This window comes from Neopelma chrysocephalum, unplaced genomic scaffold (assembly GCF_003984885.1).
Source record: "Neopelma chrysocephalum unplaced genomic scaffold, ASM398488v2 Primary Assembly neopelma1_63, whole genome shotgun sequence".
Lineage (NCBI taxonomy): Eukaryota > Metazoa > Chordata > Aves > Passeriformes > Pipridae > Neopelma > Neopelma chrysocephalum.
Window position 1 is genome coordinate 8346785 of NW_020897720.1, and position 23225 is coordinate 8370009.

The 23225-nt window shown below is 36.9% G+C and overlaps 1 protein-coding gene across 8 annotated transcripts in view; it reads left to right on the forward strand.

Annotated features, from left to right (window-relative positions):
• Positions 1-22813, forward strand: part of EBF1 (EBF transcription factor 1) — a 274437-nt gene extending 251624 nt beyond the window's left edge. For 4 of the 8 annotated variants that reach the window (XM_027682765.1, XM_027682766.1, XM_027682767.1 and 1 more), the window contains exons 12-17: positions 9914-9979; positions 10576-10753; positions 12243-12422; positions 14664-14858; positions 15222-15290; positions 19588-19616. In XM_027682765.1, coding sequence (XP_027538566.1) covers positions 9914-9979; positions 10576-10753; positions 12243-12422; positions 14664-14858; positions 15222-15289 — 687 coding nt within the window. In that variant the 3' untranslated portion in view covers position 15290; positions 19588-19616. Of the gene's footprint in view, positions 1-9913; positions 9980-10575; positions 10754-12242; positions 12423-14663; positions 14859-15221; positions 15291-19587 lie in introns of all 8 variants that reach the window. The other 4 variants (XM_027682769.1, XM_027682771.1, XM_027682772.1 and 1 more) reach the window with 1 other exon arrangement.
• Positions 22814-23225: the final 412 nt, after the last annotated feature.

A 23225-nucleotide genomic window follows, 5' to 3' on the forward strand; every position in this document is an offset into this window, starting at 1 on the left:
GCACTCAATACAATTATAAGCCAAATCATTCATTTCATAACACTTGGACTAATTTATTTGTTGACCTTTTAATATCCATAGCTCTTCAGTAGCATTAACTGCAACTCGGACAAAATCTCTTGTTCATTTTACTTTCATTGATTTTTTTTTTCCCATTGAGGCAATAACAGTTGTTTGAGTACAACCTTTTCTTTCTGTTGTAAAAGTCAATCATGTAACTTATGGTGATATAACTCAACCGGACTGAAATGTCCTCGAAGTACAATAGCACAATCTCAACCTACTTGTACAAACACAGATATGCACTTGGGATTTATTTTAAAGAATGTTTTGGAATATATTTGTGACTATAGATGACAAACGATACATTTGCTGAGAGGAGAATGAAAAAAAGAAAAAAAAGATAGAAGCATTTTTTAAAGCAGTGTCACATATATGTAACCCATTTTTTGTTCATGTATTATGGCTGATCCAAGATACAGAAATTTTAGAGTTTGTCAATGTTGTTCTTTAGGATGACCTAACTGTGTTTAATGCTAGATTCACAATTTCACCTGGACATAGCATCTTGAAGTCCAAATATTTGGCAGAATAAAGAGGCTTAATTTTTCCAAATGTGAGCATCTGAGAAATAAAATGCGTATAAAAGTATTTTTTAGTAAGTAGGAAATAGTTAATGCTAATATTTTTATAATCTGAATTTTCTTTCATTTTTTTGGCTTTAAACCAGCATGAGAGCTAAGAGGTTGTTATAATCAAAAAAGTTACTGAAATATTGATTTATTTTGAAAAATCAGTATTTTAAAGTGATTCTTTAAAATATATTGGTGTAGTGACAAGGGTAATACTTTTCCTTCACCAGTGGAAAAAGGAACCCTAGATCACGTAAAATGCTGTGCCTGCTTTTACATTGTGGAGTTGTACACAGAAATATAGTGTTAACCCTGTGAAATGTTGGATAAATTTAATTTCTTAAATACATGGTTATTCAACATGTGTAATTTCTTGGGATAATTTTCACTGAATATTAAGACTGTAAATTAAAAATAATAGTATCAGGAACAAAATATCTTTTGTTTCTGATGAGAAAGTTGAAATGTTTTTAGAATATCTGATCGGAGTAACTTCATTGAAGTCATCTTTCTGAGCCAAGTTCTCTTTGTACAATAAAGTACTGTAAGTCCTTTGAACACACAGTTATAAAATATGGTTGTTACACTCTTGGCATTTTATGCTTCCCTAGAAATTACCACTTGGTATCTACACCTAATCTCTGGCCTGTCTTTTCATTTCAATTGAGTCTGAAGTGGTCCTTGGCTGTAACGAGAATGCCCCTTTCAAGAGAATTCTTTTAATTATATCTATGATAAAATGTAAGTGAAAGTAGTCATTTGTAGGGGTTATGACTGAGCAGTGTTTTAACTGTAATACTAAAACCTACCAACGTTATTCCAACCTCTATTTCAACATTTTTATGCATCCACTCTCCACAGAATATAGTGGAATATCGTTGTAGGTCAGAATTTCAATGTGTCTTATTTTTTCAGTTTTCCTCCTGCTATTAAAAGTAATCTGAACTCTCCATTCCTAACTACTCACACTTCCTACCTGAAGTGTACAAGCCAGAAAAGTGACAGTTTCACAGATCTTAATGATAAGCTGGAAATTTTGTTTGGTTTGGTTTACTTTGTTGGGTTTTTTTTTATCCTTCATTAAAAGAAAGCATGGGTGGGTCTTTAACTGAATGTGATTAGACACTTGTTTTTTTTTCTTTTATGAAAAAGAGATAACTTGGCATACTTAGATATTTATGTGGGTAAATGCATTAATAAAGACCAACTCTGAAAATAAAATTGGCAAAACACATATCTACAATTTACACTTTAATTGCTAGATAGTTCCTCTGATTTAACTCATAAGGAATTCTTGCTTTGCACTACCAAACGTAATTATATCTCTCTATAGATTTAAATGCAGTCAAATGAATTATGCAACCCAATAGAGTCTAGAATTGACCTAATGTGAGACAAATTTAAAAGTGATACAACTTGACCTGTGTTTGGAAAGTCTCTGCATATACAAACCATAGAAAATAGATATCAACCTCTCTATTTGCCAAGTTAAATGTTTTTCACTCATACAGATCAATATTTTGATATCTACATTGTACCACATACAAGCCACATTTAATATTTTTTTAATCACTCATATTCAAGGAATTTTTCTAATGGGCACAATAATATGATCAATAGAATAAAGCTTCTAAAACAGCCTGTGCAGTATCTTTGAATGACAGTTGTAGAATTTAGTGCCTCTGTTCATTTTTCCAAATTCTTTTAGAGTTTACCTAAGTCCAGACCCTTCAAATAATTCAAAACATTCTTCTTCTTCCATAAGGGGATGTTGACAATTTCCCAAAAATATATGGTTATAAAATGGTCAGGAGAAGACTTTGAGTAATAACTCTTTTTTTTCCCTTTATTTTTCCTTTTCTCCCTTACAATTCTCATCTGCAGCTGTTTTCCAAGAAATAGGAATGTTAATACTAGCAAGAGGAAGAACTATCAGAAAATCTTACATATGTAAAACCAAAAAAAAATCCCCAAGCCTAAAAACTTCATCTCAGTAAAGAATATCTACTTCAAAGTACTGTAGGTGCTGGTACAAATAGTTTGGGGTAAATTTTAAAAATAAATGCCTGAGGTTCCTGTCCAAGATGGCCCAGGGACTGAAGGTAGCGGAGACACATAAGGAAAATTTAGAGTGCAAAATATGCTTTCAGATCATTGTGACAAAACTTTGAGATCAAATAGAGGAAAATAATCTAATATTGTCATTTGCTTGCTTATATGTTCATGGATAAATTGGGAATAATCTTTTGATAGTCTAGATAGAGAGGAATAGTATGAGTCACTGTAACCTGGTGGGAAGGAGGAATTTCTATAAAGGAAGTTGGCGAAGGATTTTCTGTTAGCTATCAAATTTAGTTTTTGTAGACTTACCTATTTGTGCTCTGGTTCATATCTCATTTATATTGGCTTCTAATGATTCACTGGATATGACAAACTGCTCATAGTATGAATGATGGGATTGCATAACTGAAGAAAAGTATGCAGAAAAAGGGGTCTTTACATGCTGGGATAAATACTGCAGCCTCTTGTAGAGCATGGAAAATGTGTTTCCTCTCATGATCTCTCAGGTTTCAGACTGAGGGTATCTGTCCCTAGATCCTCACAGTGTGAGCTTGCAGGATAATCTCTGGGAAGTGCTGTACGAGATGCCAGGGAATTACCACATTGTCCATTTCTTCATGGAGTCCTAAATATGACTGACATCCACCAGCTCTCAGTTGAGGTGTTGTAGGTTGTGAGTAGATACAAGAGTACAATGTAGTAATATCTACCAGCCCTGCATTATGTACATGAAATGTAGATTGGCCTCATGAGTTAAAATTTGACAGCTCTGAAGGGTTCCTGCAGGTAGCTGTAAATGCCTTTTCTTGGTAAACTGAGGGATTGGGGCAAGACATGCTGTAAACATACTTAGGAGAACCAAAGTTCTGCAGCTGTCAATGGGACACAGATGTGAGTCACGACATCACTGTTGTCCCTAAAGTCCCTAAAGGAGATGATTTATGTCCTGGCAGAGTGATTTTAGTTCTGCATATCTGCTCTCACGTACCCACTCTTCTCACTTTAACTTAGGGATCTGACATTAGCAGAGAACTCTAGAGCTTCTGGCAACAAAACTATCCAAATTACTTGCCAGATGCTTCAGTTGATGATAATATGGTGGGAGCATCCAGACTCTCGACTGATGGTTTATTCAAAGAGTTGTTCCAAACCAACAATATTAATGCTGGTTTATTCCATGCTACTCTGTATCTAGATGAAGTATACATCTGTGCTAGCTACTAATTCTGTTGCCATTGTTATGTGCCCATCGTTTATGGAAATGAAGACCATCAGCATGAGTAGTGTGGGTTAAGAAAGGAAGATGATACCTTTTTTAAGTATACCATATTAATGGGAAGACAATAGTGGTAAGATTGGACACTTGCAAGGGCAGACTTACAGGTGATCATCATAATTTTGTTCCTTCTTTTGTCAGCAGTATTTGCAAAGAAGACACTTTGGATGGGGTGTGTTTCCCCTGTTGCTATGCATTTATCACCTTTGTGGTTAAGAGGTGTTTTAATCATCGATTCTCAATGTTTATGGCAAGATTCGTGCTTGCATTTGCACTTCAGTGTTTGTTCTTTCTGCTGCCTCATGGAGGCTTTCTATATTTTATTCATAAGGTTGGCTCATTGTGGAGCAGGTGGTAAGGTTATGCATGACTGTTTTTAGTGCTGTACATTTAGGCTGTGATTTTCAGTTTGGGTGAGGCTGATGAGACTACAATGGCTTGGAAAGGCTAAGGTTCTAGCTCCCACTGTAGACTTGTTTTCTGGAAAATGCCAATGAAGTTCAGTGGCAGGAATTAAGTGTACTTCCATCCTATGGGCAGTGGTAAGCTGAAGGTGAGGTTTTTTGCCCCTCAAATGAAGTAGGTTGCCTTTCACTCTCATTTTGCCTTCCTGTCTTTGTAATACCTATATGGTGTTTACTTCTTAGGTATGATTCAATTATAATATATGGAAACAATTCAGTTGTTTGTTTGCTGGAGAAGTTTTCATCTTTGTGTGAATACAAATACCTTTCTAGAGAAATGGCCCTGTTGTTTTATACTTCCCATTAGGCTGGCACAGTTCCTTCAGTTTTACAGTAAATGGAGGATCTTTACATTTTGAATGGCTTTTATGAGTCTTTAAAACTATAATTGCTGAAAATGATACAATAATGCAGTGCTCAGTGTTGATGTGGAGAGATGGGAGGTTCTGGACAGGCTGAAACTTTTGTATAGCAGGCTCAATGACTGGCATTTTAGATCTTTGGAATCCTGTTAAATGTCTTTCTACCAAAATGTTGATTTGCCTACATTGAGGTGTTCGTAATTTTTATCTTTTAAAACATAATGCCTACACAAATTTCAAGTAAAAGTTTAAAACTTAGTTCTAACCCGTATTCTTCACTATCACATTTATAGTTTCACCCATTGAAAACCAAAGGGAAAGTCTGAGTGCAAATTATTGTAATTTTGACTAGAAATTTCAGAATGTGACCTTTCCAAGGTGAAGAAATGAACTGGAGTCTGATGTTGAGCATTTTGACTCTGCAGAAGTGTTTTTTTCTTGCAAGTAGCCGTGAGAGTAGGAAGTTAGAAGGCAGAGCCAGGAGGTCAGACATAAGAGTCAAGGAAGTATGAATGACATCATCATCCCTAAGTACCCTCTCAGAAGATGAATGAGCTCTCTCTTGTATTACAATGCTAAAGAGCATTAGAAGGTGATATGATATCTAGACAACACATAAGATAAATGCCTCAGAGAATGCTAGAACAGCTTCCCCCCCACGCCCTCCACAAGTTCATAAATCCTTTGGTGGTCTCAATAATACAATATGTGGCTGATGAGTATTATATGTTGTGGTCAGCTTCTTCTTGACAAAATTCATTTAGATTTAACAAGTACCTTGAACATTGTCTAATTTAGTTACTTAAGCCAAACAACTCAGCGTAGCTCTAGATACCCCTTATCTCACTAGGCTCATGGCCCTTTTGGGACACAGAGTGTGGTTTTTTCACTAGTTTCTGAAAACAAAGTAAGCAGATGTCACCAGAAGAAATACCTCCCTCTTTTAAATCTAATACAAAGTGTGTTTGTCATGATAAAACTCAAAATGCAAGTTTCATGATCTTAATGAATTCTTCCTGAAGGGAATGCATGCTTCCACCAAAACATGCAAAGGTGCTATAGGGTTCAAGGTACGTCCAGTCAGAAGTGGATTCGGTCTGAATTTCAGTCATTGTGCTTCAAAAGCCTCATTCTGATATGATTTTATAAATCATCACTTTTCTACAGTGATTTTGAAATATGAAAAGTTGCAGTAAACTTCACTACCCAGCCCCTTTTTTTGCTTATGTAAGCACCCCTTAGTAAGTTCAGAAGAAAAATTTGATCAAAATATTTAATTGCATTCGTGTTTCAAAAATTAAAAAAGTCAAAATCCCTCCATAGAAAACCAGCTTCAGTTTGGAATAAAAATGGTCTGTGGATTTTTGGTGTGTAGCTGCATGGACTGCAGTGTTCTGATGCATCATATTTAATTGCCAAAGTAATTTTTCCTTTTAATAATATTTGCTCAGTTGTTGTTTTTATAGAAATAAAATAATGCTCATTTGAAACACAATTTGAGACAAGGAGACCCTCACTTTAGCTCTAACTAAATGCTGCAAAGTCCTTTATTCTAAACCAAAAACTGTCAGACTTTTAGCATTAATAGAAGAGTGGATCTTCCTTGACAAATGCCCCCATAAATTAGATATTAGCTTTAGTCAAACTCTGTCTCTCTCAGAAAATATTTCCACTTGCATATTCATTTGGAAGGACCTTACACGATGCCCACTTACTGCTATGAAAATCTAGGCTTCTGAGATGAAGGCAAAGAAAAATTGCTGTGAACAAAAGAATATCTGGAACAGCAGACCTTGAGCTTATGCAGAGATTTCTTTTTATAGAATGTTAGTTTCACTCACTTCTCGATATGTCTGTCTGCTGCTCTGTCCACCTCTCTATCTGTTTATCTGTCACCATTGCAGTGGTAACTTGCAGTATCAATTGGATTTTAAAAGACATATATCTTTTATACTAGCTGTCCTTTTTTATAATACCTTTTACAAATTTAATCAATGCATTTTAATATACAATATAGTTTAAGTGCAATATACGATAAATATTCAAGCTTCATCTTAAACATGCTCTAGCCTTTAAATTGTTAAAACTGCAGTGCCCTTTCAATCTACTTACATAATGTCATAAAATATACATTTCAAGGTAAATGAAGTCAGCTACTTCAATTTAGTCCCTCAAACTGGTAGTAAATGAGAGGTTAACACTATGGTGCCAAACCCATTATTGAGTAAATTTAGCACCTTGGACAGCTCTGTAAAATCTTTATTGCTTTCCTGACCTGCTCGTCATGTTCTGTCTATGTGTTCAGTGGCTCTCAGCTCTGATTGAAAGGCAATATATTAGATCCCGAACACAAACATGCTCGGGGGCTGCTTCACTGTGAGCGTAATGACATGGAGGTGAGAACAATTTTCTGGTCACCGCAATCCAAGCACCTTGCAAGGTCTGTTGCTCTAACTTATAGAGGACTTTTGGGGCTCCTTTGTATGTGGAGTCGTAACAGTGGCTTCTATTGTAATTTAGGCAGAGCTGCAAAGGATTTGAAATGCGTTCAGAAAACAAGAAGTTAATATCTTGAGCATGTCTGTGGTAGCATCTTATTGTGTGTTTTTAAAGCTAATTTGTGTCTATAAGAACTACCGTCAGCTCTGGAACAGGAGGGACCATTATTTGACACAGGAGGTTTTTTGTGTAACATCTACTTTGTATGATCTGAAAATGTCATAAACAAGAAATGCTTTTATTGTGTGAAAATATTGTTAGAGAAAGTATGAAACGCAAATTTACAGACTCTGAAAATGTTGAAAAAATATAACCATTGACTAGCTAAGAAAATTGAATGCTACTTGTCAAGCAGGTTTCAATAAACCATCATGACAATTAGTTTTATTTACATGCAATATGATATGGCATTAAAGAACTTCTAGTGTTTAAGAACTGGAATATATTTTACACTAGGTAGAGCAGCTGTAAGATTCTATGTAATTACCTCATTTTCTAACATGGTCTTCAGTCTCTTTTTAGATGCATTCTAAGGTTTTTAGCTCAGCATTACATAAATAACTATGATTAGTCAGGTAGAACAGAAATGACTATTTAAACTTTCTTTTTTTTTAGTAATTTGGCATAATGACAGCTTAGGTTAACAATATTCCAAAGTGGTTTGTGGGCTCTGTATCACATTCTAATTTTCCATCAGTGAAATATATAGTGCAAACAATTTCAACTGAAGTGAAATAAATCCTAGTTTGCAAAGTCAAACACCTGTGCAGTAATTTTCCATCTAAAATCATCGATTGAGAAAGATAGAATTTTTTCAATAACTTCTCTGCTCTTCTCTGGTTTGCATCTTCAGTGTGAGGAAAAAAAGGGCAAGTCAGTGTGCTGATGAACAAGAATTGTTTGTACCTGAATTGTTTGTAGTCTGTCTGTCCATGATTATACTGCTTACTGCTGTGGTCAAGCTACACAAAAAAACCCCACTGTAAAACAACAGTCACAGCAGAAAACAAACACCAACCTCAAAAATCAAACAAACAAACAAACCAAACAAAAACCAACAGAAAGAGGCTGTAGCAACTTAACTCAGAGTCTATTTCAAATGTAGTGATTTAAAAATCCATCAATTATGTATCACATCTCACTTCATATGTGGAAAATAATTTAAATGTGTGTTCTGAGACAGGGGTGTGTGCAGCAGAAGGCAAGCCTAAATGTTTACTGGGAGAACAAAAATCCTCCATCTCATTTTTGAATTTAGGACATTATATATGTCATAAGTAGTTACTGCAGTATGACAACTATTTTATCTTATATTATAGAGAATTTAAAATTGAAAAAAATGCTAATATGCATCTAAAAGCTTGTCATTTGAAGAGTTGTTCAAGGATTTTTGAAGAGGTTATGGTGACAGCAAAATGAACGCAATTATATCTCTATTTTCTGATCAGAGTCTACAGTATATGAAAATTGAGCATTACTGTTTCTTTTTGGTATAAAATATGGCTATTGTGTAAAATATTTTAAGTTTAAAAGTTTAACTTTGTAGAAAGCTGTAAAATCCTTAGAACTGGTACTATTTTTGTAAGCTACCTGCAGAAATATGCAATGGTGAATAGCATCTTGTTAGAATATTAGAGCAGTACTTAGGGGCTGGGAACTACAAAAATACATTGTTTTACTCAAAGGATGTTCTTGACCGGTTTTGATCAGGCAATTGGGAATCTGCTTTGAAAGATGCTTTGAAAGAATAAGAAAAAAATTTCTTCTGGGTTAATTCTGCAATGCAGTTTTATGTTTTCTATCAGGGTTATTATCAGGACACTGTAAAATATAAGAACACAGGAAATGCTATTATTCCTTGAATGCCAGTATGAAATAACCTAAGACATATTAAATGAAAAGGAACAAATGAGAAAACTGAAGGGAAAAAAATTGCCTAAAATGGAGAACTAAATCCCAGAATGTTTTAAATTCTGCTGTCCATGCAGGGAATTTTTCCAGAAAACACCTCATGGTACTGGGCTGTTCTCTCACACTGCATGTGTTTTACTCTTGGGCATCATTTTATGTACGTGGATCCTACCCTGACCCACGGTATCAGGATACAAACTGAAGAAGTTGAAAGGTTACATTACCAGTAGCATAGGACTGATTGGATATCTGCTGAATGTGGCCTGCTGGGTAAGGTCACAATTCCTGCAGCATGCAATTAGGAATAAAATAAACACATTGAAGGGATTCATAACATGCTCTGAATGACATTGATTGCAGTAATCTAGTAAATGACCTCAGGATTGTATTCTGCAATAAACCGATGAGTGGTTTATAGTGCAGATGGTAGAGACAATTGAGTGATGTATTTTATTTTGCAGCACCAATGATTCTCACCTTTCGACTTGATTAAGCGTGTGTGTGAATAGGATGAACTAGTGATTTAACACCATTCAGTGTTCGCTGAGAGTTGTTACAATTAAGGTTTACCTGGTGGGAGGAAAAAAAATAAAACCTACCACAAAACACTAATAGAACTAATAGAAGAGAATAAAAGATTCTAATATTTGTTTTCCCCACAAGGAGTTTATTGAACTCAGCAGAATGCATCTGTTTTTATATTGACAGGAAGTAATACTTAAGAGGGCTGCTGATTTAGTAGAAGCACTCTATGGTATGCCACATAATAACCAGGTAAATGCATTCTACTTCAGCAATTCTTTAACATGGCTATTTCTTAGATGTATAGATAGGGGGCTAAAGGTATATAATACTACAGTGGGAGAGAAGAATAAATGTAGAGGGCAATATCATATCTAGAGTGGGGTTTAGTTTGCTTGTTTTCTTTTTTAAAGGGTGTGAATTTAGTGCTTGTAAAAGCAATGTGTTATTAACCCTGGAGGCTTTTGCCCACTTTTATCAGATACTGTATAATATGGGTGATGATATGCATTATGTCTTGCCACCAGTGATTTTTCAATCTTACCCTAACAACAGCTTTAAGGTGGAGAAAGGCTGGGCTCCAGCCCCATTCTGCCAGTTGGTCTTTTTATACAGAAATGTTGGGACTGAGACTTCCAACTCCCTTACCACAGATGTCAGGATTTGTCACAAGGCAGCAGATCTTATAAGCATTAGCTCTCAGTCAGCTCACTGCTGTAGAAAGAAAAGCATCTAGTTTTTGCCTTTGGACAGGGAACTGTTTCATTTGAGTCTGTAAGAAAAGGTTTGTCAGTCGCATTGGTAACTCTTTTATTCTTTCTTTCCCCCCTCCCCTTCTTATCCTGTAGGAAATCATCCTGAAAAGAGCCGCCGACATCGCAGAAGCGCTCTACAGTGTCCCCCGCAATCACAACCAGCTCCCCGCCCTTGCTAACACATCAGTCCATGCAGGAATGATGGGAGTGAACTCCTTTAGTGGTCAACTAGCTGTCAATGTTTCTGAAGCCTCACAAGCCACCAACCAGGGTCAGGAGAAGACTCGTCTTCCTCTCTCTATGAACCTTTTCTGATAAAAGTCAGGGGAACGTTCAGAGCAGAGGCAGAGGGGTGGTTCAGGCAGCCCCATCCCAGACTGTCCATGCCCTTGGAATGACACAGGGCTGCCCCGGAATGGGGCTGCCCCAACTCGGGAAAAGCATTTCTGCATATCTCTACAAAGGTTTTCATTTTGCTCAGAATAACACTTGTATTTGTATTTAAATCCCACTAATTTTAAACGACTTGAGCATGTACTTAATCTTAAGTATTTGCTTATATATTTTCCTGAGCATGGATGATCTCTCAATTTGGGCCTTTCATAGCACTTCTTTATAATATAAAATTATCCCTTAAATATTTGTCTGGTTTAGTTGGGGATATAATATCGGCACTGTGTTTTTCTCAGAGTTTGAGACTTTTATAAATTTTACAATGAGCAAAGAATAGAAATATTTACAAAGACACTTGCAGAGCTTCTCTAATTTTTAAAATAAAGTGGGTTTCACTTTGTACAAAATCAATATTGTTTTAATTCCTACAGTTAAAAATAAAAAATAGGTGAAACACATTTTTGTAAAAGCCCTTTGCATTTTCCACAGTCCTTTTCTCAGCTCTATATATTATCCAACTTAAAAATTCACTTTATTGAGAAAATATTAGAATGAGGCTGTTTTGTAGGGGAGTTGACAAAATTATTTTGCATTACACTAAAAAAATAGAAATTATTTCTAGATTAAAATATTTTGTGGATGTGCTGTGTGGTAGGAAGAAAAATTGGAATTTTTTTTTCCAGGAATGAAGATGCATTTTGTATTTCTGTGCTTCTAGAAACAAATCTTCCTTTATGGATATTTGGATATGAGTTTCTGCAAATGTAATCTCCAGAATTAAGTAGAGATTCAAATTTTAGCTTGCTGCTAAATTTGATAATCATTTTTCACATAATAATCAGACTATGGCAAAAAGACAAAGGATATCCCACTACTTGGAGAAATATACTCTACATTTTCTGAAGTGTGCAGTGAGCATTTAGCATGAGATGAGTTAACTGAGAGTGACATCAGAAAAGAGTTAACAACAACCACGTGCTTTTAACATACCTTGAGTTGCTGTTTGCTCCTCTCTTTGAAAATGTAGGTCATGTTTACTCCATTTCCTACAAACAGCTCTTTCAGAGCGAGTGTTCCTCTAACACCCAGTGGTGATCTTTGCTCGAGGGCATGGGTTGCCTGAGGAGCTCTGAAGGTTCCAGCCTCCCTCCTCCTCCTCCTCCCCCCAGCAGTGACCTGGAACAGGGAGGGTTCACAATTTGGGGTTGCCTGGTGGTTGTGGGGGTCAGTCCTGGCCCTCCCTGTTGCACACCATGGCTGGACTAAGCTGCCGCCTTGGTACCACGGTCACTTGCTTGTAGCTGTTTGTGTAAGAAACTGTTCTGGGGCTGATACCAACTTCTAAATGTATTCCCTCCCCACAAAAGGTTTTACTCGCAACTCGAGCAGCGTGTCACCTCATGGCTACGTGCCAAGCACCACTCCTCAGCAGACAAATTATAACTCTGTCACAACAAGCATGAATGGCTATGGGAATGCTGGAATGTCAAATTTAGGCGGTTCTCCAACCTTCCTGAATGGATCTGCTGCCAATTCTCCCTATGCCAGTGAGTATTACATGGCTTTTCTGTATTTTGCGCATTTTCATTAGAAGGAGATGGTGACTTTCCTGTGATACTCAATATTTAGTTTCTATTTTGAGCATTAGAAACAGATCTTGGTGCTTTCTCTATTCTCCAAAGCACTGACCTTTGAGGCACTTTGAAGATACCAGCATTGCCAAAAATGCTCTTTTCTGTTTATTGTCATCATCATCATCATTAATTGGGAGTCTTGTAACAGCTTAAAAATAATAATGTCTCTCATGAGATAGTTTCTCTGATACCTCAGAGAGATAGTCTCTCTGATAGTTTCATAACTTACCTTATACTCTATAAATAAGAAACACTGTCCTCACCATTGACTTCTGAGCAAATAATACCTTTATAACCTTTACAAAAATTATGAATTATTATTTGGCCTAAGCTTGATTGCTTATACTCCATTTGCTTTTTAAGTAGTATTACTTTGACTTCACTGAGAGCTTAGTATGAGTCAGTGAAATGTGACAATGGCTCTCAGAGTTTGTGTTTTAGTGTCTGTACAGTGAATGCCACAAAAATGTAAGTCTGACAAATCATATATTCCATGGCACGAAGAGCTTATGGTCTACAGTCCCAGTTACAGAAATATTTATGTGTAGGACTAAGTTTCTGCATTTTGATATTAAAGGTTTAGTAACCTGTTTAAATATAAATACATTTCTATTGGTAGAGGCCTATGAACCTCTTCTGCAGCTGCTCACTCAGCTCAGTAGTCCCTGGTCACATGAGAACATTAAATGAATGGGACCTGCCCAATTCCTCTGACATTACTCATGTGGCACAAAGGATTCCACTGACATCTGTAGAAAGCTGACAGCAGAATCAGGATGGAAGGTCTTGTCATATAAATAGGTTTATAGGCTGAGACTGTAGCGTGAACACGACAAACAGACTGATGAACATACCAAGGTTTACACATCAAATTTAAGGTAATGGTGTAACAGCAGTAATGAATTATTTTGAATTGCATTGCTAGAGTTCAGAATTAAAAAGGGGAGAGGAAACCTGACTAAAAAAAAAAAATAACTTCAAGGTTTCTTATCTGCTGCAAATTTAGAAGAAATTATTTACCCACATAACGAGTACTTATAACCTGTGAATTGCTAACCAGTGATTATTTTTGTACTCTAATAATAATGTAACATGTAATGTTACAAAGTACGTTACTTATTAAGTTGGATTTACTGTCATAGAAACTGCACACTCTGAATTCATAATATAACATGATTGATGAGACATCTCCTTTTGGAAGCAGATGCCAGTAATGCATTTAAAATACTCTAGCAGTGTATTATTTCATATTTATGAACGAAGTCCTCTTTAGAATAGCATTTCACTTTCTAGCCCAGCCTTTTCTATTTATATTTTGGGAGGTTTTCTTGGTAAATCTGTCATTCTGCTAATGCCTAATCCATTGAATCAGAAAATGCTTCAATCATGACCTGAAAATTAAAAGGTGGCATTCTTAATTAAATCAATAAACTAATTGCTGTATAGTAGCAATTCAATTTAGGTGCTTTGATTGCTCTCCCTTAGCAAGTACCTCCAGACACAGTGACTTCAGACTAAGATTGTATCTGTCAGACTGTGAAACTTTGAACATTTAATTTCCATTAATTGATTTCCTCAGTGTTAACAAATATGATATCAGATTCTCAAATAAGAACTTAAATAGGGTGATTTTTATCTACATAAATGCAAATAAAATAATAATTCAAAGCCCAGATGATCAGAATTTTACTCTATAATATGTAATTATTCACAGCCCACTTGTGTATCTAAGCAGTTTCTAAACAGGAAGATGAATGAAAGGATGGGATCTTACATTTAGTCCTTTCCTTTTGTTTTCAGGTTTTGTTTTGGTTTGGTTTTTTTTGTTGTTGGATAAGAGGGGAAACTGGCAGTGGTTTCTGAATATTAAAGTAGTTGGTTTCATTTCATGAAAACAAATTCACTTAAAACCTCAATGATAAATACATGAACCAAAGATATTTATCCCACTGTATGGTGAAATTATGGTTTAAGGATATCTGTGTTTAAAAACTGAACTTCCTATATAGCAGGTTTGCATTTTGAACACTCAGTTCAATCCCTAAAAAAAAAAAAAAGGAGAGCATCCGAGAATCAGAATTCTCTTGTTTCTGCAGCCTGTTATTATTGAACACTAAAAAATGCCTCTTGGGGGGGGTCTTTTTTTTCCTCTAGTTGTGCCATCAAGTCCGACAATGGCCTCCTCCACTAGTCTCCCCTCGAACTGTAGCAGTTCCTCTGGGATTTTCTCCTTCTCACCAGCCAACATGGTCTCAGCAGTGAAACAGAAGAGTGCTTTTGCACCTGTCGTGAGACCACAAACTTCTCCTCCTCCCACCTGCACCAGCACCAACGGCAACAGCCTGCAAGGTACGTGAAGCCCGGTCTGGAGAGTAGGTGGCTGCTCTCAAACTGTGAGTTCCCAGTGCCTTGCAAGGCTCTAAGCAACACTGAGTTGTCAAAGGGGATAGAACACAGTGGGGGATCCCTGGTGGTCTCTGTCTCAGAGTTTCCTACTGTAGAGTAACTGGACTGCACCACCAGCCCACCTTGTACTGTGCAGGTGCTTGGCAACCACCCTACCTCTAACTCAACTAATACTGCTGAATTGAGAGGCTGTGTCCTTTAAAGCACAGACCTACTGTTATGATAAAAACAAGTAATATTTCAGCTTACTAATACCGTCCTTTTTCTTTCTTTCCTCTCTTATTCCCTGTTGTCGTCCTTTATCAGACCAGTCTTTTGTGGACTCTAGCAAGTACTCCACTGCAGGGTCTCTCCAGGGGCTGGCCTTCTCCTGAAGTACGTCACTCAATCTTCCCTTCCTTTTTGTCCTTTGTCATAGTACACTTGTGCAGAAATCCTACTGAGAGCAAATAGACTGTTACAGAGCTTGGCACAAACCTTTCCTTTCATAAATAGGAGATGCATTACAAACCAACAGCAACATTTTCCAGTTTAACTTGTACCAGGGCAAACATTAGTTTCCACTGATTAATCTATTTCTGTGCCAATTAATTCCATAAATGGTGCAGGCCCTTTTGGAAAGCCTTTTGAACTGCTGGTATCAAGGGGCTGCTCCTTTTCTACCTCCCTTCCCCTCTCATCACATGTATTCCAGCATTAGCACCTAAATCCTTTTGAAGTGTTGATGCAGGCGAGGGAGTGATGGACAAAAGCTTGTCAAACTGAGGGTGCTGCAAAGCCCAGCACCACCCACCTCATTGTTTGGCTCAACCTGTTTTACAACATGGTGCCTAAACCTTCCTGTGTAATTCCCTCACTGTGCATTAGTGTGCTGAGAGAGACATTTTCATGCTCGCTTAGATCCAGGAGTTTCCATAAGCAGATGCATCCAGCTGCCTCCAACAGTGCCAGAGTAGGGAAAGATTTTTTTGGTATGTGTTGTGCTTCCACCAGACCTGAGATCTGTTTCCATTCCACGTGCCTGTGCAAACTACCCAAAGAGCATGAGTGGGAAATAAAATCTGTCCTTGTCAAAGCCAGGTTCAGAAGGAGCTGTGCAGAGGCAAGGGAATATTGTTCCACAGACTCCACATGTCACTGAATGGCCTCTGGAAAGAGAAACACTGGGCTTGAAGGCATAATGCTGATAACACCATTAACAGCCAAAAAAAATCTATATGCAAGCAGAGTAGAAGGAATTAATTCGTAAAGGCTGGGATCTATTGTGCCTGAAGGAAAACATTGTCCCTCAGTGTGTGTTATTCTGGTGAATTGGGAAGAGGAATCCTTGAAGGTGCACACACACACACTCTCAGAAATTGCATAAATACTTAGGAAGGTATATGCAGAACTTGGATACCTTCAATCAAGACTTTGTTGTAAATACAAACTGTGTCAGGAATTACACACAACAAAATTTTCAGATGAGCTGTAGCATTTAGGAGATTCATTTTTGGACATTTAAAAGATTGGGCACTGCTGTCAGACTAAGGATTTTAAAAGCAACAGCTAAAAATATTTTCCATCTGAATTAAAAAAAAATAAGCTTTTGAACATGTTAATGTTTTTTCCTCTCTTTACCTTGTCCCAGCTTGCTGTTGCAGATGGAGAGAAAAAATGAGTAACAGGAGAAAGCTTTTTCAGGCACTATTTATCCTTTCACAAGACACAGAATTCTCAGATTCCATGTACTGTGTTATGAAAAGCAATTATGGAATGAGCTGAGAGCACTGGACACAACTGGGGCTTTCTGATTGCCTCCTCATTATGTCACATCCACACCTGTAATGCCCAGAAACCACACAGATCTGAATGTTTTCCTTAATTTTTATTTAGCAATTCAGTTTTCATAATAGGAATGAGACACCAAGAGATGGTTCATTTTTAGGTCATCATTGAACTTCTTGGTGAGTTAAAGACACACAGCCTTTAGTCCCATGCCTTCTGACACCACCTGAGGCTTGTAATAATCACTCAGAGATGCACTGCCTGTTGTGCCTTAATGCTTAAATAAACAACCATGTATAAGGAGGCTGTCTTATCTCTCTTGGGCTTCTGGATACATCAGAAAGCAATCAAGCTTTCCTTATGTAGCTTAGATATCAGCAGTAACTCACTAAAACAGCAGCTAGGCTTATCTGTTGTTCTCTTTGCCATGCAATTTTGTAAAACCCAAAATGCATTATTTCTGTAATTTGCTAGCAGCAAATACAAATTAGTGTATGATAGAAGAAATAAAGGCCATTGGTTGGAGTTTCTCTACTCTCTGCCCTCCCTTTTTGGAGGTGGTGTGATCTCATACCTACATTGTTTCCCGCTGATATCTCTGTTTTCAGGATCAATAACATGCTACAGCTGAGAGAATTTGCATGACTAGATGCAGCACTTACGGAATAAAAGTGGAGTGATATAAATGAAGACTTGCAAAGAATGGAAATATCAAAGCTTTTAGGCAGAAAAGATATCATTTGCCATTTGCCTTGTAATTTAATTCAGAATTTCAGAGCTCTTCAAAAATAATAATGCTTTGAAAAAATGAGTGTCTGTGGCATTTGTTTCCAACGGCAAAAGGTGCATGTCTGATCAGTAACCACAGGGAAATGCCTAAACCATGAAGGAAGGAATTGCAGTTATCTCACCTTTTTTTGGCTCTTAGGGTACACAGCTGTGCTGTCCCAAGAGAGACAATTCTTGACCACTTATTATTGGTGAGATTGATTTGGTTCCGATGAATTTTTTAGCTTGAGAGTTTTTTGTTGGGATAATATCTTGACATGCTCTGAAGAATAGATACTTTTTCTAACGCAAAGTTTCAGTACATTTAGAATTTATAAAGGGCTGAAAAGCACAAAAAATGCTGAAGTAGTATGTACAGAGGATTAACTCTATTGCACTCATCACACATAGGAAGGCTCTACCCGTTCCCATGTCCTCAACTCCTTGCTTACCTGAGCAGAAAAAGAGGGAGCTCTGTGGTCAGCTCTGCCTTTCTCTGCACCAATGTCCTCTATGCTTTGCACATCAGTGTCTTCCTGTAGGGTTTAAAGCAACTTAACTCACCTCTCTATCCCTTTCATCCTCGTTCTCAGCTCCTTGGAGAGCCCTTATGTGGGGTGGAAACAATCAGTGCAGTAATTCCACGTAAAACCATTGCTGAATGATGAATTCCAATAATTGAAATGCTGTTGCAACATGTCACCTCTGAGGATGGCCTGTTGCAAACACATTGGATGTGTTTTGCATTCTTGCCTTCTCCTCTCATTTTATTTCATTTAATCAGTGCAGTTTACTCGAGCTGTTCTCCCCTTGCTGATTAGACTTGTAATTCTTGCACATATGGTGGTGTTTGTGGAGAAAACATTTCCCTCCTCTCCCCCTCCAACCCCAAATCTGTGAGTCTTTTACTTTGGCTCTGTTCTTATCAAATAATTGCAGCTGTAATTAAAGCACAATGAATCAGCATCAGTCACAGGGTTGAGTTCTTCCTTAAGAAATTACATGTCCAGATGTCTGCAATGGCAGGCAGTTCCAGCATTTAAATCATGTGCCCATGAAGTACCACCAACCTGAAGGCAAATCTGTTTTCTACCTCTTGGCAAATAATTGTGCAACTGGCATTTTAAGGACACGTTACAGTTTTCATCAGAAACTTGCATGACTACCCCTTGTAATGATGTGCTTGCTCACAGTATGTCACTTGGACTCTTGGTATGTTTGATCTGCATTGAGTCCCCAGTAGATACAGAGAGATCAAGCTGGAAGTCAAACTACTTGGAAGACTACACCTGTTGACTTTTAATGAATGTCTCCCTTTTAAGAGAGGTGGTGGTTTCATACAAAGTGAGGCTAGGAAGCATAATAAAGAAATAGTGGTGATTCAACTTAGCCAACAAAAGGGAAAATATTCTAAATAAACATTAACATATGACTCACTTGATGTAGTTGGTGGTGTCTGCTACAAGTGTAATAAAATCATCAGATGCTGGTCTGCTAACCCACCATATAAGGACATATTTCAAATTGAAAATTAGATTTGAGAGTTTAAGTCCCTTTCTGAGCATCTGGAAATACATACATAAGTCCCAGGGATGAACACTGAAGTTGTAAGAGAACTAGCATAGGAGAATGACCCATGTCAGTGTGACAATGCAAGGGACACCTTTCCAGGTCCCTAACAGTGGTGGCCTGTGGGACTCCAGCTGTTTTCTTATGTGTGGTGCAAATATCTGCTTTGCTTTTAAGTAATAGAATGCATGACAATGGCTGGGTCAAATTTAGGCCTCCTGCCCATTTCAAGATTTTGAAACTAAAATCAGAAAAATAAGTTGGGGTCTGATACTGATATTGGGGAAAACTAGTAATTTCTACAAGAAAACCAGTAATTTCAGCCAAGTCACTTGCAATTTAAACCACTTTCCAGTCAGGAGGCTTCCCATGATTAGTGTGTACATAGTTGTCTCTTATGAATGATACTTATGTATAAAATTAACTCAAAGTACGGCTGAGTACATTTCTAGTAAATGTTTAAAGCTCTGAGGATTTTAAAAGTTGCTTGATAATGCAGAAAATTAACCTTTTCCCCCTCTTTTTCTCTCTCTCTCTCTCTTCCCCCCCACCCCTTTCCTTCTGACAGCTATATCTGGCATGATTGTTCCCCCCATGTGAAAGAATTGCCTTGAAGAATTTTATTAATGAAGAGGTTGAATTCTGCTTCAGAGAGAATCTGATACAAGTCCCAGAGTGGAACTTTTTACTCAGGCCTTTTTAAAAATAAAAAAGAAATAAAGAAGGATCTTACAATAACTGCAGATTTTTAAACAAAACAAAAATCACCATCCTTGCAAATACTGAAATTTACAATCTACAATTGCAAGGTGTTGATTCATGTTGTCCATCCCAAATACCTGGGAGATATATTTATTGTATGTTGATAAAAAAAGAAGTCCACTTTTTTTTTTCTTTGCGGGGTGGGGGCTTGCTTTTACTTCCTTCTGGTTTTTTGTGTTTTTTTAAGGCTTGATTTAACTCAACACCATTTGTCTTTTATAAATCATACAATTACACAAGGGACACTAGAGATGGAACTCCACATTTTTAATTTATGAATTTTTTTTTTTAAAGCTATGTAAAGAAAAATGGAGTGGTGTCATTTACATACAAGTCTGTATGGGACAGAATAGAAGTGCCAGTTAGTTTTTCGTAGAAGAATTATGGCCATTTAATTAAGGGTCGGCTCATATATGTTGCTTATCCAGTGGTGACTTGCTAATATGATGCATTTTTAATGTTCTAATTAAATAAGTTTCACTCCCTAGAAAGCTGATATTTTTGGATGACGAGGGTGGGATGAGGGGTGGGATAAGGAACCTCTGTCTTTAATATCAGGCTGAATAATTGTGTAAATAATGCACCAGGAAAAGTTCATCATAGGACACCAGGTTAGAAGGGGGCCCTAAGGTCTGACCTTTTTCGGCAAAAAGTTGGTGAAAGGGAAAGTAAAGATGCAAATAGCAAACACATTGCTCTTGAACCGAAAATCCAGTGCCTCTAGATATGATGCTAAAACTGCAGAATTAGACGAGCACAGCTCTCTCTTTAGCTGATGTATCAGACTCCTTCCAAACGAGTGGCCTTCCCGAAGCGCAGCGTCGCCTGAGCCGCGCTGGGAACGCCGTTTGGATTTGGCCTGAGGACACAGACTGTGGCCATCCCTGTGGGGTTTTTCAGTGTAGCACTTCTCCCCCTTGACCTATTTTTATGGGACAGGATGAGAACAGCCCCGGATGCCGTTCCCCATCCTCCCCACCTAAAAGCACAGGTTGCGTCAGCCTCCCACTGGGATCATTCCTGTATCAGTCGACCCTCTCAGTCTGTATCATACTATATAAAGCAACAGGTAACTGCTTTTGAATAGTGAATGGAAACATGAGGTTGGGGGGGGAGGGGGAGGGCCTGTTAGGAAGGTTTCAAATCAAAACCATAGCTTCTGTTTTACAAAAATTTTGCTATCATTATCTGGGAAGTGTTCTTAAAAACTATTAGTCAAAGAGGCAGCAAAGCTCTGAAGATGCATTACCTGATATTTTTTCTTTGCTGTTGTGTTTTGTATGTAGTTATAAATACTGTAGATTTTTTGTGATTTTTTGCCAAAGTTGTTGTTCTATTTATACATTTTAATGTCTTAAGACAGTTTTTCAATATCACAAAAAAAAAAAAAGAATTTTACTGCATATTTTGCAAAAAGAGCTCACTACCTTTAGCTTGCACATACTTGCAAATTAATTAAAGAAAAAAAAGCTTTTTGTTTCTGTTTTTGTTTGTTTGTTTGTTGGGGGATTTTGTAAAATATCCATATAAATAATGTATTTATCTTTGGAATTTGTACATTGCTTTTTGTCCCCTACAAGTTTATTTTATTGTGTATGTTTGCTATGTGAAAAGTGCTGATTTGTTTGGTCATTCACCGTTGTATTAGCTGTTTAAATGTGATTTTAATACATTTCATTTATAGGGTTGATTTTTTTAGTATTGTTTAAAACCATGCTTCCATTTTTTTTTAATTTCCACCCAAAAGCCATTGTCTATTTTTGTATTATTTGTAAGTTAAGAAGTTTTTTCCAATATATGGCAAAAGGTAGCATATTATTCTTGTAGCATTTAGTTATGTAGATTTAAAAAAAAAAATGTATCCTTTGCTTTTGAGGCTTAACAAAAACTAATGCTGTTTTACTCTATTAATATGCATGGGATTTCTCCTCTTTGGAGTGACGCATTTTTGTGCATTAAATATGGGGAGAAACTTCATAGAACTCAATGAAAATACTTTCTTTCTTAAGTCTGCTTGTATATTTCTCTGTCTTTCACATAAATATAAACCAGCAGATTGGATGCCTTAACAATGCAAATCATATTCATTTCACTTGTACATTGTACTGTGCACCAGAACTGTCAATCATCACTAACATTCTAAGAAAAAAAAAAAGGAATTGAAAAGCACAAAAGAACTGTTTTGTTACCTTAAAACAATATAACTTTTTTCTAGTCAAGCAAGAAATCATTTACAACGATGCTGCAACTGTGCATGCTTCCTGTATGAATTTTGCAATGGTTTTCACTAGAATGTCACAGTGTGATCTTTGGGGGGAAGGGAAGAAAACAGGATTTTTTTTTTTTCATGGTGAGAAAATAAAAGAAGAGAAAACTGGAAAATGTGAGAGACATCAGTTTATTGCTTCTCTGTATTCCAAGTGATTATTCTAATTCACATAGTAAAGCAACAGCACGACAATATAATCAAATTTAAAGCCATATTTTGTCCAGTGACACCGTCGATTACTCTTGTAGAGCTCCACTCAGTCCTAGTGATTTTGACACCACTTAGCCACGATGTTTGTAGTCTCTAAGCCAGTGTCCAAAGATCCTTTGACAATGTGCATAATTTTGTTTTGTTGCAGCTACTTATCGTGATCTGATGAATGGGAATTTATCAAAAATCTCCCCTGCACCACCCTTGTCTTTTACAAAGTAAAAGATGCAGCTGTTTACAGAATATGGCTTTAAGTGGAAACATTCAGATTTCAGTTTTAACAAGGTGAAGCTTCACAATGACTGGATTGCATAAAGTAATGCCTATTTCCTCACAGTTGTACTAGGATGCAGCTAAAATGAAGTCATCTCTGAAACTACTAACCTTTCACCTTCTTATCTAAATCTTTTTGAATAGACACACACACTGTACAGTTCTATTGTTAGAGAAACTAACTACTGTAGAGATTGTTATAATTTTTTTGCAGAAATTCAAGCTGTAAAAACTTTTCAACTTTCACAATATTTAATTAAAGTTACTTCCTGTCTGTGAATACAGCTCCTAGTTGTGTGTTTATTTTTCTGCCTCTGCTAGCTATAAATGGGAAAAAAATAAAATACAGAAGCCAGAGGCTAGTGAATTGTCTTTCTGAAATTAAGGAGAAACAGAAGTTCATGGAATTACACAATGAAACATAGTGAATGCTGGTGCATTGAAACTCCTTTTCCTCTATCTCTAATGGATTTCAAAGGATCCTCGCTCAGAATGCTAAATTTCATCGTTATCATTAATCTTGTTATTTCCATTGTTTTAGCCTTGTTTGCCTCAAGGACCAACATATTTTTCTAGTGGATTTCAGGAGCATTTCTTGCTTTAGGTACTCAGTTGCAAGAGCTGTCTCTCTCTAAACACAGTGATCATGAAGTACATTACATCCAGTGCCAGAGACCCAGGGAGATTCAAGT